Below are 20,292 nucleotides of genomic sequence, written 5' to 3'. Positions count from 1 at the left end.
TAAAAACCATAGTCGGACAAAATTACTAACCGGAATGCACTGCTTCAAGTCAGCCGCCGATCGGTCTGCGCAGCATGAAGTCGAACGCACCTATTAAGAATTGTAATGTCAATACATTATGTGAAAAATCATTGTAACTTGTAAGTTTGTTGATCTGAACACTTAATTCCGAGTAATACTGTATAACATCTATGACTAATAATTTAGTTTTTAACATTACATGAAAACCCTACATAATGAAATAAAACAATATCATCAAACGCAACATTTATAAATCTTGATTACTTTACGTCATCCGTCAACATGATTTCTCGTTCCCGTCTGATTGATGGTCATCATAGGTTGAGTTAATGTCAATAAATCCCATCATTCCACGCTGCTTCAGAACGTTATTAATCTACATCATTGTTATTGTTTTGATCATGCGCCCTCTAGCGGCAGATTATACAAATTGTACCTTTAACAGGATAGTTCACCCAAAAAAGAAAAATATGTCATCATTTACCGTACTTTCCGGACTACAAACTGCACCGGAATATAATCTGATTTTACTGATAGTATGATCTCAACAATTTATAAATTATTTTATAATAATTTATCCCTTTATGTTCAGTGCAAACTTTTCTCTTTTTCACACGCCTTGCAGTATGTTTTATCAGATGCTCAGCCGTCTCTTAACCACAAAATATAAACAATCTTGTTGCATGCTTCTGAGTAATGACTGATACAGTAGATATCACTGATAGATTGAGATTATGATTATTTATTTTTCAGTTGTTATTTAAAATTATTCTTTCACTTGTTTTTAGAGCAATGCTTTCTCTTGTTGCTTATATTTAACTTCTTTTCACTTTATTTTTGATGTTTCCTTATCTTATGAATGCTTTTAAAGGTTTCAGACCGAACCTGTGTAACAACTATTGAAACGAGACGTTCAGAGAAGTAAAAAAAGGGGGCGGGGCGTACACTTATCAGAGCTTTTAACAGTGTGTGTACGCTATTGTTTTAATGTTTGCTTTATTTGCTTTGTTAAATTCAGTCTATTCAGTATTGCTGTTATTATTTGGATCTGTTCTGCGAGCTGTTGTAGAAAATGATTGACGTGACGTTCTCCTATTTGTTCTTGTGGAGTCTGTCCGGTAAGTTATATGATGTCTGTTTTTATTTAAGTGCTTATCATTTGATAGAAATTATAGAGAAGAGGACAATTGTTAAAATACATACATGCTATTTTTCATTTGCACTTTGCATTTATATATAAAGTAATATTTGTTTTTAAGACTACAGTATATGCATTGGGCATGTCATGTTTTTAATATAATTTTTATAATTTATATCAACAGTTCATTTAATAAAGAATAAAACTACATAACTATTGATATGCATGTGCTTTTTTATTTTCCAGGTGTGTTGGGCAGTGAGTTTGTGTCAGTGATGGAGGGAGATTCTGTCACTTTATCTGTCAGTCTTACTGAATCACAGATAAAAGAGGGAATCTCCTGGAAGTTTGGACTCAAAGATGTCCGTATAGCTGGAGTCATGAGAGAGGACAATAATGTCAGGTTATTTGATGATAAACCTGATGGGAGATTCAGAGACAGACTGAAGTTAAACAAACACACTGGATCTCTGACCGTCACAGACACCAGCATCACACACACTGGACTTTATAAAATATTCAACACCAAGACAAACACCAAGCTGAAAACATTCAACATAACTGTCTATGGTGAGTAAACAAGAACTTTAAATAACTTTTGTAATCTTACACATTATGGATTGTCTGATTGAAGACTTGTAAGGCTAATTTCCTGAATAAATGATCAAATGGCCCACTGCTAGATCATGTGATTCAACTGAGAGAGTCTTCGGTAGAGTCTTCCTTGTTATACAACATCCACAACACTTGATGTAATGCTCTACTTATTGATACATATTTGGCCAGTTCTATAGTTTTCTCGATTCCCAAATGCCCTGAATCATCATGCAAAGATTGCAACACTTGAAAATAGTTCTTTTCAGGAAGGACTAGTTGTAACTATGCTCAGATGTTCAGATGTTGTACGAGTAACTCGATACAAGAGGTCATTCTGAATCTTCAATCTTGTCTTTGCATAATGGCGCTTTTCTATTGCATAGTACCCCACGGTTTGGTTTGGGTCAGGTCGGGTCAGCTCATCTCACCTCACTTTGGCTTGGTTAGTTTTTCCATTGAGTTTAGTAACACTTCACAGTGGGAGGGATTATAGGCGTGTTGTTATATTTGCGCTGCCTACTGCTGTGACATCATACAAGTGAGAGCGTTGTTGGAATGCTAAACATTCCCATACATTCATTTATATCTCAGTCCGCCACAAAATCAAAATTGACTTCAACAAAGATGTTTGCACATCGTGTTTATCACTACCTCTGTATCATATGACAGTTTCTGTACAAACACCTGTGGCATCGTCAGTCGATTCGCTCCACTCCGCTTAGCCTAATTTAAGTTGCATATACACATATAATGTGCATGTGCATTGTGAATGTGCCGCTACAAACTGCAAGTCTGGAAAAAAACTGGTATGGTGTTCCTGGTTCTCAACCTGTGGATGTTTTTCATCGCTAAAAGGGAGTTTGGGAACTCATAAAGCAGAGCACAGACGACAATATGTATTCTCGAGACAGCGCAAGCTAGCATGAAGGTAAAGCTAATCTTTACATTATAGCGATCATGCTGGTAGTGACGATTCTCTACGACCAATCAGTGATCTACAGTGTTTTCGCGTCACGTTTGGTATCAGCTCGGATAGCTTGGAACTCCAACCCATAAATATGTAGATGTCGCCTTTGCTACAGCATCAGCGTCATTGTAGGCAATGGTGTAACTGTAATAAAATCACCATAAATCGTCATGAATGCGATTTTCTTGTTTTTCTTTTGGTTCGTTCCAACAGTCAGACATGTATTTAGCATTGAGTCCAAAAAAATTAAAGTTATGATATTATATAAATCTGCTTTTTCTAACTATATTGTATAGTGCTAGTAGGCCTAACATCCATACGCAGCACAAAAGTCCGACATCGTCCATGAATTCGAAGTACAGCTTAGAACCCCAAGGCGACATCTAGTGTACATATCTATGGCCCCACCCGAGGTGGTACTAAAAAAAGTATCGGGTACTACCTACTGCATCCAATGGAAAAGCTCCCCAAAGTAAGCTGACCCGACCCAAACTGAACCAAACTGTGGGGTACTATGCAATGGAAAAGCGCCTTAAGAGCAACAACATCATGGGAACTGTTCTTGGAGGTAAGTACTTTCTTGACTCAACACCTTGCTTTACTTCACCAACTATGAGATCTTCTTCTTGTGCTTTTCTCATATCTGCATCAGTAAGTTGCCTCATAGGACTTGACCACTTACAGTTTTTTTCGATTGCTAAACGTCAGTGGGCACAACTGAAGTCACATGTGCAAAACACTAACTACAGTCTGCACAGCAGCAGTTCATGTGGACCAAACTCTAGTTCGTTTTTCATTGCTTGAACACAGTTTTCAAAACTCTACACACTTATCCCATGACTTTAACCACAACCTGCACAACACTGTGGATTTACAGCACTTTGTTCAAATGCTAACACACTGCTGTCAAAACTGTGAACCACACATTCAAAACAGAATTGATTTCAGTCTTGTGCCTTTCAAACACTGCTGACTGCAATTTCATATAAATATAAATTCCAATTTCATATATATATTTCATATATATAAAATATTACCTTTCATATAAATATGATGTATATATATATGTAGAGCTCAGAAAAACTAATTTTGGAAATGGAACAAGGAAGACGGGTTCGTGGAGGGAGAAGGGTGGCATGTAGTGGCCTGATGCTAGAGAGAGGCAGGATTAGCTACTCAATTATGAAAAAAATGTTTCATATATGAATTACAGTATGTACTTTTACAGTTTTTTTCGATTGCTAAACGACAGTGGGCACAACTGGAGTCACATGTGCAAAACTCTAACTACAGTCTGCACAGCAGCAGTTCATGTGGACCAAACTCTAGTTCGTTTTTCATTGATTAAACACAGTTTTCAAAACTTTACACACTTATCCCATGACTTTAACCACAACCTGCACAACACTGTGGATTTACAGCACTTTGTTCAAATGCTAACACACTGCTGTCAAAACTGTGAACCACACATTCAAAACAGAAGTGATTTCAGCCTTGTGCCTTTCAAACACTGCTGATTGCAATTTCATATAAATATAAATTCCAATTTCATTTATATATTTCATTTATATATAATATTACTTTTTATATAAATATGATAGGTAGAGCTTAGAAGGACAAATTTTGGAAATGGAACAAGGAAGACGGGTTTGTGGTGGGAGAAGGGTGGCAGGTAGTGGTCTGATGCTAGAGAAAGGCAGGATTAGCTCCTCAATTATTTGTTTGAATTACAGTATGTACTTTTAGTTTCTACCTTTTTTCCTCATTACTATAATTCCATAAACTACTACAGACTATTGAAGCAAACTGCTAATTTTCATTTACCTTAAAGAATTGTTCTGTTCTAAAAATTTCAATAAATCATGTGATAAATCAATCAATAAATAAATAATTATTTGAAGAAAACATTACTTTGTATGAAGTCACTGAAATTGTTCAATCTGTAAAGATAAAAAGTTAGTATTTTGTGTATTGGTGTTTGATGTTAGTGTTTTTCCTCTCAGTGTGTTGTGAGTGACAGTGTGTGTTATCTCATTGAGGGTTGTGTTTAGTGTTTGGCTGCACTGAGCTGTTTTGAGTCATGTGTTTAGAGTTGTGTTGCTTGAAGTGAGTTTTGCAGGTGATATGTACAGTTTAGCTCAGGTGACTTTTGGTATTGCAGACTGTAGTTAGAGTTTTGCACATGTAGCTCCAGTTGTGCCCACTGTCGTTTAGCAATCGAAAAAAACTGTAACACAGTAGGAGAGAAATACACCTTTTGAATGCTCAGCAATAATAGGCCAAGATGATCCACCAATCTTGAGGACTCCTCGCATTCTTGCACACTGGCTAACTGGCAAATAGCTCTGACTGGCAACTTGGGTATTTCCTTCCATTCAACACACTGTTGGGGTTCCCAAGGATGATGAGATAACAAGGCTGCATCAATGTTGTACACTGTAAAAAATTGCTGTTAAAAAACAGCCAAATTTAAGAGTATTATTCTGTTTTTTAACAAAAACAGAAGTATACTGTTAAATTCTGCATTCTGTAAAAAACAGTTTTCAGAATAATGTGAATTTACAGCCCTGAGAGTCCGCCGTTAAAGACTGCGTCCCAAATCACACCATACACCCTCATTCACTATTCCCTACATTAGTTTCCTAATGATCCACCTGAAATCAAGTCAATGAGTTCAGATACTGAAGCGTTAATGATGGACACCTGCTGCTAATAAACAGAATCACTGAAGAAAAGATAAATAAAAAAGAGAAGAGATGAGCAGAAACACTTACAGACACAAAGACTGAAAATAACACAACACATTAAATCTCTCCATATATCACCAGAGGAGAATTAAACATTTACACAAACACCATTACCATCTTCACTTATAAACCACTTTGACTTTATTTCTGTTATACATTTACAAAAGTTCTTACTGAGAACAAACAGGTGTTTACTAGACTTTACAAGCATTTTCTTTAAAGTCACCATTATGGTGATCACTGGTTTCATTAGTTGGGCTCTTGACTTGGTTTACAGTCTGGTTGCTATAACTGTGTCTTTATGATACATGTTTGTTACGACAAAGAAAACCAGTATCACCAGTGATCAGTAGTTTATCTTTCCAGCCTTAAGAAGCTGAATCATAACAATTAGAAGTTCTTATGGGATGTTATGACTAAGTATTTACATATTTGAAACAGAATCATTACAACAATTATTAGTATAACAGTAATCTGATATCTTAACAGAATTGTATACATATGGACTTTGCTGGACGTGAAACCACTCCTCAGCTGACACATAAACACAGACATCAAGAATCAGCCTATGATTCTCAACTATGGTGACAAAAGAAAATGGGAAAACAGTTCATCTGCATAATTTATTCATGTTGCAATGCATGCTGGGAGTCATGAATGAGTTTTGTACTATGCTGATACCCAGCATGCATTGCAGCATGAAGCTTTTCATTTGATAGTCACCATTGTTGAGATACATAGCCTGATTCTTGATGTCTGTGTGTGTAATTTGCTTGTGTTTTTTATTTCATTTATTCCCAATGTTTTTAAGATTCCTCTGGCTACATCAACACTCCGTTTCTGTCACATTATAAGACTACTACAAGGAGTTTCGTACCATCTAACCACTTATGTTCTTCTGTATAAAGTCAGTAAATTACATTTAACTCACGACACTAACACCATAATGGCCATTAGTCAGTGATAATGCTTTATTTATACTTTTTTGCCATATTCAATGTCTTTCAAATCACATTGAAAAGGCATGAATAAATATAACAGCAAAGGGCCAACCCAAGGATCAAGAGTCCTACTAAAGCAAACACTGATCACGAGAATGGTAACTATTATTTAGGGCAGTGGTTTTCAATCTTGTCCTAGGGGACCCACTGCCCTGCACATTTTGCATGTCTCCCTTATCTAACACACCTGATTCAGATCATCAGCTCATTAAGGGAGAGATTCATGAACAGAACTGGGTGTGTCAGTTAAGGGAGACATACAAAATGTGCAGAGCTGTGGGTCCCCTAGGACAAGATTGAAAACCACTGATTTAGGGATTACTCTATTAAACTATAGACTAGAGCTGTCCAAACTCAAAACAACTTGCACTGACATATCTTAAAATACATCAGTGCCCTTTGTTTGCCTGAAAATGCACAGAAGTAATGTTAGGCATGTTTGTTAAAACTGGTTATATTTCCTAATTAAACTATTCCTGGTTTAAGATAATACCTGTTCAGGAAACCACACCGTATGATTTATTTCTCAGTAAGAGCTAATGTACACATAAAATAAAATCTAACTGGTTTGTAATAAATGAAGATGTTAATGCTGTTTGTGGAGTTGTTTAATGATCTTCTTGTGAGATCTTAGAAAATCTGAGTAAGTCTTGAGTCTCATCTAAGTCTGTAAGTTGAGTTTCTGCTTGTTTTCTCTTTAATTCGGTTCTTGTTCATCTTTCATTCAGTGATTGTGTTTGTTAACAGCAGCTGTTCATAATTAACTCAATCATCACTTCATTATCTCATTAACTTCAACATTGGGTCTGTTTCTTTTACTCTTTGTAGTGTGGACACATTAAGCAGTGTTCTTTGACACCAAGGATTTTGCAATTGGGTTTAAAGGGTTAAATGTGTAAGATATAAAAACACAGAATGCTAATGTTTTTTAACAGTCCGAAGGAGACCGTAAAAAAAGAGTATCTTGCTGGCAACCAAGCTTCCAGTTGATTACTGTTATTTAACAGAATGTGCTGTTAAAAAACAGAAAACTTAACAGTCAAATTTGCATACAGAAATATGTAAATTTCACACAGACATTGGAGAAAAGTCCTTGTATTTTGTTTTTTTAAATCATGTGAACTTAAAAACTGTTCAGGGGATTTACACAAGATGATAATGTGAGAGATCTCTTAGTGTTTAATGTTCTGTTTTGTTAGGATTTGGCTCAGTTTTTGGGTTACCATTGTGCTGAAGAGTAGTGTGGTTGTTTAGGTCAAGGATGGGCAGTAAATAATTGATGTTATGCTGCCTGTTGTTTTATTTTAAAGCAGTAATTGTGTAGTTTACTCGTGATGAACTATGTGAGATTTGTGTGAAAGTTTAAATGTTTGGAGTTCAATTTTAGAAGTAATATTTGTTTTCAGTGGACTCAAATGAGTTGAGTTCACAATACTAACACCAACATGTAAATATATATATATATATAAACTTGATTGAATCCTGCAATTGGTTTCGTAAATGAAATGAGTTGCTTTCAAGGCATTATAACATTAACATACTGTTAAAATAGGGGAGCTGTAAATTAACGGAAGTAGAACTGTATTTTAACAGAGGCAGAACCGTAAATTAACATTATCTACAGCTGTATTCTATAGATAACACAAACAGTAGTGATGGGAGAAACGAAGCTTTTCGAAGCTTCGAATCAATTGAACCAATTGCTTCGAAAATTGATTCAGTTTTTCGAAGCAGTTCGAAACCCACACACGCTGGCGACCCCTGCTGGTCAAAACAGTGTAAAAGCAGATCTGTCCACACATTTTAAACTTTTTTTTACAAAATGATAGCAAGATTTTTATTAAAATATGTTTAAAAAAATTATTTAACCTAATTAAGACATAGTTAAAAGTGTATTATGTGTTTTTAGTTTTATTTAGGGCAAACAAATGAATAAAACTAACTACCCTTTTAATTATGCACATTTTTGTCATTAAATCTGTCTATAAACAAAAAGTAGACAACATGGCAGTGTTATTAGTCAGAAGGATAAATGTTTTAAGAACTTTCATAATAAAACTGACCCGAGTTCACCTAAACTTATTAGACACTGGTCATGTGATCAACTCCCCCTAGTGGTGAACCATCGGATTTTCGAAACGTTTCGAAACAGTTATGACGTAATGAAGCCTCGTTTGCTAAAATCACGTGACTTTGGCCAGTTTGAAACAAGCTCCGAACCACTGATTCGAAACAAAAGATTCGTAAATGTTTCGAAGCCTCATGAAGCAGTGCTTCGAAAACGACCATCACTAACAAACAGTACCATGCTGTTAAAATAACAGTTGACTGCTGTAGGTAACAAAACAGTATCATGCTGTTTTTCCTAATAACAGTATCCCGCTGTAAATTAACAGTGCAATGCTGGCAACCACAGCTTCCAGCATAATACCGTTTTTACAGGGAAATTTTTTACAGTGTAGCGTCCAGGTTTATACTTCAAGCTGAAATTATACGTAGCTAAGGCAGCTAACCAACGATATCCTGTAGCGTTTAACTTGGCACTTGTCAACACATATGTTAGTGGGTTGTTATCGGTCATTACCATGAACTGAGCATGCGTAGAGATAGTTATGCAACTTCTCCCCTACACTTCAGCGCAAGGAACTCAAGCTGATGGACTGGATATTGTCGTTCTGACATGCTAGCTTTTGTAAGCTCATCAGGGTGTTCTTGAGTCAAGACAGCACCTAGTCTGTTTAAGCTTGTATCCATGTGTAGGACATACAGTCTGGTGAGGTCTGCAAAAGCAAGCACAGGGGCATGGGTCAAGCAGTATATGATTTTATGGAATGCACCGGTTCATGCTTCATCCCAATGTGCTCCGAATGGATTGGACCCCTTAAAGTACTGATGTCCATCTTCCCATCACCAGATTTCTTGGTACAACCAGCTGTTGGGGGGCATCCTTTTGTAAGTTCTGTTAGAGGTCTTACTATTTTGGAGTAGTCCTTTACAAACCGACGAAAGAATCCACATAACCCAAGGAAAGACCTAAGGGACTTTATATCCACAGGCATTTTCCACTTGGTTACCACTTCAACTTTGCTGTTGCAGCTGTTGAACTTGTTTTCTCAAAGCTTGTATTTCCAAACATTATGTAGGATGACATAACGAACACCGCACGTAACAATATAAAAATATTGAAATAAATTAAACTTTTTATCTCTGAATAAGAGATTAATACAAGATGTTTGTACAGATGATATATCAAAATAAATGTTTTTTACCCAGCTACTCTGGACTAAATCTATATGGCATTACATAAAGATAGCATCTCCCCAAAGAACACAGCATGGGTGCACCACGAAGGCCCGGGAAATCAACTCTCTATGGTTCACAGTGGACTTCCCACATTTGGTTTTCAAAGATCACACCTCCAGGCAGTCATACATCCATCTCTTCATTCTCTCAGAGCAAACTGTATATGAAATACTACATTCTACATGAACAAAGAATCTGCATGTGGTCTTGTTTGGTTTCATATGAAATGTTTTATTTGAAAGTGGTACAATGGTCTCAGTTATATGAGAACAGAATTCAATGTTTAAGTGTAACAATAAACTAAGCAAACTTCACCCAATGTTGGGAAACACCTCCTACATTAGGACATGTTAACCAATCTCCCACTGTATGCATATTAGGCAACCAAACCCCTAGGTTTACAACAACCAATCACTACCCTATATCATTATTATAATGCTTTGTTCTCTCTGGATATTTAAGAAAGGTTTGTAAATGGTTCCGGTGGGATTTTCTATATTTAGAAATGTACCCCATGGTGTCTTTGCATTATTATTTTTATTTGGTGGAATCTGTAGCCAGATCTTTGTCCTGCATGCAAATGCGTTTTGTTTTTGGATTTTTGTTATGTTTTACATTTGAATTGATAAGTGAATTGGCTTTTGAATTATGATCTTCCTATCTGGCTAAAAAATTGGATGGTTATTTTTTCGCTTACAGACTTTTTTCCCATTTAAATAATGTATGTAATTTCTTCTGTATTATTTTCCAGCTCGTCTGCCCGTTCCTGTTATCAGCAAAGATTCTTCACAAAGTTCATCATCATCATCAATAAAATCAAGAAAAAATCAGCAGAAAGATGAAGAAAGCTCAAAATGTGTGTTATTGTGTTCAGTGTTGAATGTAAGAGATGTGAGTCTGTCCTGGTACAAAGGAAACAGTTTATTGTCCAGCATCAGTGTGTCTGATCAAAGCAGCATCTCTTTACATCTGAAGGTGGATTATCAGGATAACAACACATACAGCTGTGTACTCAACAATACCATTGTGAATCAGACTCAACATTTTAACATCAATGATGTCTGTCAGTCGTGTTCAGGTGAGATTATACAGTTTATTAGTGTTTATGTCCTTTAGTGGTGCAGAAACATCAAAGTCTACAATAAATGAACACAAACAATATAAAACTTATTTAATCTTGAATGACTGATACAGTTTGTTTGAAAGATTGTGATGATTAATTGTGCATTTTTTCCTCTCACAAGACTTCTGCTGTTGTGGTTTTACTGAAGCTGTGATCCGATTGGTCGTCTCTGCTCTGGTGGGTGTGGCTACTGTTGCTATCTTGGTTTATGACATCAGAACCGGATGAGATCAGAGATTCTGTTAAATGATGGATGAATCTGTAATACTGTCATCAGATCTTATATATGCCTATATCCTCACACATTTGCTTTTATTTACACTATTCTGTATTTTTTCATATTTGTGACTGTACAGATTTGTTATATTTCAGCAGCTGCAGTGTTTAAACCTGAAAACAGACTGATAACTATTTCATATAGATATACTCATGACATATCATTTCAATTTAATAAACTAGCATGCTGATTTAACAGTCAAACATGTTTAATATTCCTTTAAAATAAAAGTGAAAGTAAAAGTTTAAAGATCACACAATGACACTGATCAACTCCTGTAAGAACAGTGTAATAAAATATACAAGATATAAAATGAAAAGATTCAAAGAGATTATGTTTGTTTGTTTATTCTTAACACAATTTCTATGGTTATATTTATGTGGAGAACTGATGTAAGGGGAAAATTAATCATCTTCAGTTCACATAACCAGCATGTTTTTCTCCTATGGCTATGGGAAGAAACCAGACAACACAGAGAGCTGAAGTTACAGTAAGATGAGTGAATATTGATGATGTTGAGTTTAATAACATGTAGAAACTGTTCTGTGATCAGACCTCATAACACTTATAGCTCTTATATGAGAGTCATGTGATATAGATGATGAACTACATGTGTGATGTCACTTCATTCATCTCATTCATCTTTCACAGGAGACAAAGTTTTGCTTTTTATGGCATGTTTATGTTTATTCAGTTTGTGTTAGTATAAAAGACTTTGATTATCAAAGTAACATTTAAATGATCAAAAGTGTTATATATCTCTTTATTCACATACATATCTTCATCTTTATATTTAAATATTTATCTTTTATATTTATTGATTTTTAAACAGATTTGATCAGTGATCAATTCAGCTGTGTTTCCTAATTCAGATTACACTGCAGCGCCCTGAAGTGTTCAAACATGAAAACACACCCATACCCATTTATACAACAGTTAGCAAATAATACAAATTAAACAAAAAAACTGGGGAAAATTCTTGTATATAAGCAGAGCAAAGGGTTTAGGTACTGAATTTGTCTGTTTGCAGTCCTGTCATCTCTCCAGATGTGAATGTGTGGTGAATAATACAAAATAATTCAACTGTCTCAAGTCTCTGTACAACTGCACACATATAGACCTTAATAATACACAAACTGAAAACTCCCACCTCTTGTGTCTTTAATGTCCGAACACATTAAGTTGCAAATAAATGAAAGTTTGTATCTCTGTTTATCATAAACTTTAAAAAACTTTTATAACAAGAGCTTGAAGGCAGGATAGGCAGGAATTATCTAAAAACTTTTTTACAAATTTGTTTAAACTGTCTTTATATACCAATACATAAGTAAAATGTAAGTACTCTGAAAAAGAGAGTATAAAATCGAGTGTCTGTAGACCGCTCACTCGATTTTTCCATTCACTCCACCCCCTCCCTTCTGGGTTTCTTCTAAAGCCACGCCCCCAAAACACATGAACGCGCAACGCTGACCGGCTCTGCTGGGAGAGGCATTTACCTGAGGCGAGCGGAGAGGAAAGATCGCTGTGCATGTAGTAACATCATGTCACAATCACATGTAATAATACACCTAACTTTATCACTATGAATATAAACAAATACGATGGCTTTTAGTACTCACTATTAAGCTAGCATATCGATACTGGTAAAGTTTAAAATATACTTTGTTTGATTTGGTAACAAACGAGCTAGTTATATTTATAAGATAAAGCTAAAAACAGATTGCATTGATACAAGTTTTTTTTATTACCATCAGTTACACTGTGATGAAGGTGAATTTCATGGAAGATTCATAACATATACGGTGTTTTGCATGGAAGAGTTTCCGTGATGAAAGCCTTGTTGACTCTGATGAAGACTACACATCGGAGACAATACCGCTACCGCATCGTTGACTCGAAGGAAAAGCCACGCGATATTTACTCTCGTTTGATTTCTTCATTTATTCCTTTTTTTGCCTTGTTTGCCTTCGCTGACTGGATATGCAGGTATTGTGAGTTCTGAATGCTCTTTCTCTGCCATACTTTTGCTCTTCCACGTTCAAATCAATCGGGTGTGCGCATGTGTGGGCAGATCCTGTAGCAACAGGGGTGGTGCCATGGTCGCGAGAGAGAGTGATACTGTAGTCGCGCAAGCCAATCATTTGTTTCGTCACGAATGGAAATAATGAGCTGTGTTTAAAACAGTCGTGAAAGGTCTACAGACACTCGAGTTTTATACTCTCTTTTTCAGAGTACTTACATTTTAATTATGTATTGGTATATAAAGACAGTTTAAACAAATTTGTAAAAAAGTTTTTTTTAGATAATTCCTGCCTATCCTGCTTTTAACAGCACTCAGAGGGTTTTAACAGAAAGGTGTCTTAACCGTCACTGATTCTTCACTGACATCTGCTGAATCTGTCAGGATACACAAATGAAATTACAGATATTAAAAAGAGAAAGAAAGTTGTGTATTAATGAAAAACAAGACTGACAAAAATAATGTCAATAATTTACAATCAAAACACATTTTCTAATAACATCTGCAAATCTGTTTAAACAATGAGCATCATCAATAAGTTATTTTGATATGTAAAGCTTGTTTTGATGCTATTGTCATGCATGCTTGTATGTTAAATATAAATGTATAGACGTGCACTAAAAATAAATATGTGACCCTGTCTGTAGTCTCATAATCTAATGAAGAGCTTTGGAGTATCAGAATTTGATTTTGTGCTTGAATTTTAACTTTAGTCTCAAGTCTCAAATATTTAAACCTCTTTATTTAAGATGCAATTCACAGTCTCAACACTAGATGCTTCTGAAATATATCAGTCCATCATTTAGTCTTAAAGGTGGACTGTGTAGATTTCAGCGACATCTAGTGGTGAGGTTACGAATTGTAACCAACGGCTCAATCAGTCCACCGCTCACCCCATTCTTTCAATTGTTAGCTCAGCTGTCAAATCTATTTTTTAATTAATTCTTAAAAATCGATTGATTTATGAGTCAGAGAGATTTAAAGATTGACAGGTGAACTGAATCTTACCTGAGTTTTGCTGCTTCTGAATGTTTCCAAGACCTTTGGTTGTTAAAAAGAAAAATCATTAATACTCAATGTAAAGAAAAATTAACAAACACTTTATTCACCTCATCTGAGCTGCCTAAACTATTGCACATGACCACAATTTAATTCAATTACATTTCATGCACTACATAGCCTGGGTTTCCCCATGCTGCCTTGTGTGCATCTTCTCTATGAGACTGGTCTGGTGTTAGCTATAAGTTCATATTAGCTATAAACTGTAGTATATATTTGGGTTTTTTACTGTTTCACTGAATGTTGATATAGATGAAGTGAATGATTATATCAGAAGTGTTGAGTTACTCACCAGTGACATCAACATTAAATATTCTGTATGTGATTTTTCCATCAGTGTTGGTCAGCTTTAGTGTATAAACTCCTTCATCTGTCTGTCTGATATCTCTGATGGTGAGACCTCCAGTCTGAGCGATCATAAAGAGTCTGCCTTTGAATCTCTCATCATCTGTATATGAAGTCTTGCTGTCGTCTCCATTCATTCCAGTTACAAGAGTGCTTTTATCTTTTGAGGTCCACTTCACCTCATCACCTTCATTTATTTTAAATTGACTGCATATAGTAACACATTTTCCCTTCATAGGTTGCACTGTTTCAATTAGAAAACAAAGAAAACATCTTTCAGGAAGGCTTAATTCTGATTGGCCATTAGTTTGCAGATAACATTGGGTTCATCATCACCCTGTCAATATTTATTCTGTGATAACAACTGGATGACTGTACTTGATGATCTCTTACAATAACTGAAGTCATTTTTATTTCAGACACACTGAAGAAAATACAATCATCAATAATCTCATGTAAATGTTGTCTTTAATAATATTTAGTGTCAATCTTTGTTCAGTGCATCATCACTCTTTATTAACATTCACAGTTAAAATAAATAATGTTAATAACTGCAACTCATCTACTCACCATACAAAGCAACACCGAATTTTCTCTCTTTGTTGCCGTTGCTGTTCTTGATCTGTACTTTATAAACTCCAGTGAGATCAGATGTGAAGTTTTTGATGGTGAGATCTCCGGTCTGATGGTTCATCTCCAGTTTGTATTTAAATCTCTCATCAGTTTTATTTAATGTAGGTTTATCTTTGCCTCCAGTATATTCAGCTATAGTCTTATCTTCAAACATCCACAGTATCTCATCATCTCCCTGGATTTCAGCAACACAAGTGTCTAAAGTCACAGATCCCCCCAAGTTTCCTGTTCTGATCATCTCTTCATTTATATCAGCAGCACACACTGGAGATGACAGAAAAATGATTTTACTCATCAGTTTAAATATAAAGACAACTATCTGATCTCTGAACAGCTGAGAGAAACTTTATATTAAAGTGCACAAGTCTCACTGACTGAAAACATAAATCCACATCAGATGCTCATAAAATACAAAATAACAAGATTAATTTCATTTTTGGGTTTCTGGATTTCCTTTACACATGCTGACCCAGATTAGGATTTTTTGAAGTATTTTTATCTCTTAAAGGTGAACTGTGTAGATTTTAGCGGCATCTAGTAGTCTCAACCTCAGATGTCACACCCACAGATTGTTGGCTAAACGTCTGATGTTTTTTGTACACTTTTCTGGAAACCCTATGGGAATGTTGAAGTCATCTACACTGTAACATATTTCTGTAGTTTTCACAGCATTATTACTGTAAAATGAGCAAATGCTTACTGTAGAACTTGTATACAGCATGTTGCTGTAGATCTGAAAAGCATCATGGTCTTTTTTCAACGGTGGGTAAATTTTACAGTAAAAATATTTTTCCTGTGAATCACAATACAGCAATTTCTAAAGGATTTTTTCTTCAGCCAAGGAAAGCTACAAGATTCCACACTTTCATCTGAATTTTTACTTCAGAAAGGTAAATTTGCTAATTTAATTCCACAGTTTACTCTTGTAAAGTCTGTTTGTTCAACTTTAAGAGTGCACTGAGAGAGAATGAGCAGCACACTTCACCGTCTCGTGTGTGCATTTTGTAATTTTATTACCACAAATATATATTTTTGCATGATTTCGATATATTTTCTAGTCTGGCAACATTTTATAACGTCATTAGTTTAGAGAAGGATAAAAATTATATAATATCAGTAATTGGCCGTGTCTAAATGCGAAGGCTGCCGCCTCCGGAGGTCGCATTTCTCGGCTGCATATGTCATCAAAACTGTCTTGATTCAGAATATTAACAATTATAAAGTTGACTGTTATTCTTAGTTAATAGTAAATTGTTTAATATGCTTATGACTTGCGAATCTAATGGTCAGTTAACTTAAATAACCCAGGGTTGATGACGTATGGACCCTGCATATGCGAGTGCGACCTCCGCGGGGCTGCAACCAGTCTCTCGAGCTGAAAGAAAACGCAGCTGAGGAAATATGAGGTAAGACTTATCCGGCAACATTACATTTATAACGTCTTTAATTTAATTAAAGCGTTAGCATTGTGAACCAAAATTAATTTAAAAGTGTGTATTTTTGTATTTATTGGCGCGATATTTGTTTAAATCTCTCGTTTTTTCCTCTTGCTCGCTTACGTTGCTGCCGGAGGAAACGGACATTAGAGTTAAGCGGGCCGATTCGAAAGAAAACATAACACACATTTTTCATAATTTCACGATTTTTCTGAACTTCATTGCAGGTCAAACTGCAGAAACTATAAAGTTAGATTGTTAATAGCCTAATTTGAAGTGTTATACCCGACTTTTGGGAGCATATTGTATAAATATTTGTCTTGTCTGGCGACATTAACGTCTTTAATTTGATTAAAGAGTACCTAACGTTAGCATTGCTGAATTCAAAATAGTTTGAAATTGTGTATATATTTTATACTATTATAATATTCTCGCACTGTAAGATATTTCGAGATCTTACTCGTTCTTTTATTCACTTCTTTTTTCCCCTTTCAGACTGCAGACAAGAGCCATCGACCATCGTTCCAGGTACATAAACTACATGAACTGGAATGCATGATGCTTTTCAAATGCAATGAATGTTGTTTCTCTATGATTTATATATATTAATATATCAAACATGTTAAAGTGCACAGAAACCATGTAACATGAAGAAACATGTTTTTCTCTTGGTTGTTGCAAGTTATTTTTGTTGACACACTTTTACTCTTATGAATATTGTACTTGTAATTTCTAAAAGTTTTTTTTGTTTGTTTGTTTATTTTGTGTTACAGGAAACTTCCACCTACAGTAAGCAGATGCTGAGGCCCATATTTCCCTGCCAAGCACTCCAAGGCTCATCATGCTCGGTAAGATCCCGTCACTCAACATACACAATAGATGCCAATTTTAAAGGTTACTTCATCTATAAAGCGTATTTGTATCGAGTCACTGTGTGTGAACAAAGTTTTATATCATCTTGCACGTACATTCCAAAAATCTCTAGTGGTTATTGATCTAATAGGTAGTTATGTAGGGCTAGTGTTTTCAATTAATTTTGCTTATGTAAAATAGTAAACCATATCAGATTGAATACTGTGCAATGTCAACTTTTATTTAATATTTTTTAGGAGAGTCCATTCTGAGGGCAAAAAATGGATGCTTTCCATCGAGGGCAGAGTTCTCCTCCAACTGAGTGACCATTGTGATTTCACTTCTGCTACAGACTTTTTGCGTCATACTATGTATGAGGCAGCCACTACATTGGGATTTATCCAGAGGTACTTTTTTAACACTCTGTAGTGTGGATCTATATAAACATTAAGCAGTGTTAATGTTAATTTAATTTAACACTGGGGATTTTGCAGTCTACATTAGCTCCACCAAGAAATGTTTATTTATTTTTTGTAATTGTTGTGGTTCTGCTGGTATTTTGTCTTGATCTCTTCTTGTTCATATTTCTTTAGTGATTCTGTTTATTAACAGCAGGTGTTTATCATTAATGGTCAATCATCACTTCGTTCATCTCTTCATTATCTAATTAACTTCATCACTTCTTCAACCCAACCACACCCATACTTGACTTTGGTTTAGTCCACATTGGCTTTAGTTTCTACAGAAGGTTCATGTGGGCTAAGTCAGATGGGGCCAGCATGAAACCCGGGTGCAAGCCCAGCTTGGGGCCCATATTGCAAGCCCATATGGGGCCTACATTTGCCCCACCAAGCACTGCTGGCTGGGTAGGGATGGGAACAAATATATGAGTACTCATTCTTTAACCAACTACCCGATTAGTAAAATACTTCTTAAAGTGTTTATTTTTTTTTAAATGAACTGTTGTGCTATTGTTAAACATCAAATGTTTAATTTAACTCACCATGCAAAAGGTAGAAAAGAAGCACAGCTAATCTAATGCAGTGGCGGCCGGTGACTTCTTTTTTCGAGGGCGCACGATGCGAAATTTGTCACAACATGTATGTAGCCCGTCATGTGTGTGGTTCGTCATTTCAAAATATGTGTTTGGCGCGTTGAGTGAAACAATACTTTTCCATTCACAAATCAACAAATATTTACCATAAATTTCACTGTTGTATCACTAACTGTCAACATGGTATTATGGCAGAAATGTGGGATATTCATGTATAATTTTATTATAGTTTTAATGTAGACAGATATTAAATATTAGATTTTACTCCACAAACCACCAACAGAGAATATAAAAAATTACAATTGTTTATTTAAAAGTAAAACACTGCGAAGTAAACTTTTATGTATATGTCATCAACCCATCTGTCTTGCTTTTACATTAATAGTCAATTTCTTTCATTACAGGGTAGAGTCCAGCACAGGAAGTCAACTAGTTCATGATTTTGGTGCTTTCGTGTGTCTTGTGAATAGTATGCCATACAGACCCGTTTGCCACTGAACCTGCATTAACGACGACAGTGGGGCCTCCAGCCTTAGTCAAACGGGTTGGTATGTATGGTCGGGTTGCGTTTTTCGCGCTTTCATGTGTCTTGTGAATAGTATGCCATACATACCCGTTTGCCACTGAACCTGCATTAACGACGACAGTGGGGCCTCCAGCCTTAGTCAAACGGGTTGGCACGTATGGTCGGGTTGCGATTTTGGCGCTATCGTAAGTCTTATGAATAGTATGCCATACAGACCCGTTTGCCACTGAACCTGCATTAACGACGACAGTGGGGCCTCCAGCCTTAGTCAAACGGGTTGGTATGTATGGTCCGGTTGCGTTTTTCGCGCTTTCGTGTGTCTTGTGAATAGTATGCCATACAGACCCGTTTGCCACTAAACCTGCATTAACGACGACAGTGGGGCCTCCAGCCTTAGTCAAACGGGTTGGCACGTATGGTCGGGTTGCGATTTTGGCGCTATCGTAAGTCTTATGAATAGTATGCCATACAGACAGACCCGTTTGCCACTGAACCTGCATTAACGACGACAGTGGGGCTTCCGGCCTTAGTCAAACGGGTTAACACGTATGGTCGGGTTGCGATGTTTTTGGCGTTTTCTCCTGGTCCTGTAAATGGTATACAATATAGACCCGTTTGCCACTGAACCTGCATTAACGACGACAGTGGGGCTTTAGGCCTTAGTCAAACGGGTCGTCAGGTTTCATTTTCTCTTAAAGATCGGAAGGTGACCCTTATTTACCATATATACCCTCGCATTGGGCCCCCAATTTGCTAAATCCTCAACTGTGGATAACATAATTATGCCGCAATATTTAGTCTGTCTGGAACTAAGCTGAGTTAAACCACATCACTGTGTGACACTTCAATACATATGAACGGCCGCTACGCTAATACGATTTTGTTTTTCTCTCCCTGTCTCGTCCTCGACCCGAGGACGAGACAAACAGACCCAGTCCCGGTAGATGTGAAAGTCGGCACACCTCTGATCTACTGGCTGTCCTTCAACGTTATGCCCAGCTGATACCTGACCAACGATCACCGGCAGAACCGCTTAATCTCCGCTAAATCTCCATTTCCGTTCTCCCAAGGGTTTTTCCCTCCTAGGACTTATTTTTCCTCGGATAAAAGCCCGGGGTTTTTTTTCTCCTAGGGGGTTTTTCACCCCGGGGAGGCAGCCTTTTTGGGCTTTACCTAGCTTCCTCTTCTATACG

General features: G+C 36.3%; 3 protein-coding genes across 5 annotated transcripts in view; 2 read left to right on the top strand and 1 right to left on the bottom strand.

Annotated features, from left to right (window-relative positions):
* Positions 1-20,292, top strand: part of LOC135748239 (uncharacterized) — a 180,797-nt gene that overhangs the window by 10,962 nt on the left and 149,543 nt on the right. The window lies entirely within an intron of this gene.
* Positions 1,411-11,317, top strand: LOC135721140 (uncharacterized). Its single transcript, XM_065243306.2, has 3 exons — positions 1,411-1,729; positions 10,526-10,852; positions 11,019-11,317. The coding sequence occupies exons 1-3, from the start codon at positions 1,435-1,437 to the stop codon at positions 11,123-11,125; spliced, it is 729 nt and encodes a 242-aa protein (XP_065099378.1). The 5' UTR covers positions 1,411-1,434; the 3' UTR covers positions 11,126-11,317.
* LOC135721136 (uncharacterized) overlaps positions 13,479-20,292 on the bottom strand; it is a 41,681-nt gene continuing 34,867 nt past the window's right edge. For all 3 annotated transcript variants that reach the window (XM_065243301.1, XM_065243300.1, XM_073813475.1), the window contains exons 20-23: positions 15,169-15,495; positions 14,546-14,842; positions 14,203-14,235; positions 13,479-13,571 (exon numbers count right to left, since the gene is read on the bottom strand). In XM_065243301.1, coding sequence (XP_065099373.1) covers positions 13,519-13,571; positions 14,203-14,235; positions 14,546-14,842; positions 15,169-15,495 — 710 coding nt within the window. In that variant the 3' untranslated portion in view covers positions 13,479-13,518. The remainder of the gene's footprint in view (positions 13,572-14,202; positions 14,236-14,545; positions 14,843-15,168; positions 15,496-20,292) is intronic.

Source organism: Paramisgurnus dabryanus, chromosome 24 (genome assembly GCF_030506205.2).
Source record: "Paramisgurnus dabryanus chromosome 24, PD_genome_1.1, whole genome shotgun sequence".
NCBI lineage: Eukaryota > Metazoa > Chordata > Actinopteri > Cypriniformes > Cobitidae > Paramisgurnus > Paramisgurnus dabryanus.
This window is presented reverse-complemented; position numbering and strand designations above follow the sequence as displayed.

Coding starts and splice junctions, on each gene's coding strand:
- LOC135721140 (XM_065243306.2), top strand. CDS start 1,435: ATGGAGGGAGATTCTGTCACTTTATCTGTCAGTCTTACTGAATCACAG. Junction 1,730..10,525: donor ATTCAACATAACTGTCTATG/GTGAGTAAACAA, acceptor ATTATTTTCCAG/CTCGTCTGCCCGTTCCTGTT. Junction 10,853..11,018: donor TGTCTGTCAGTCGTGTTCAG/GTGAGATTATAC, acceptor TCCTCTCACAAG/ACTTCTGCTGTTGTGGTTTT.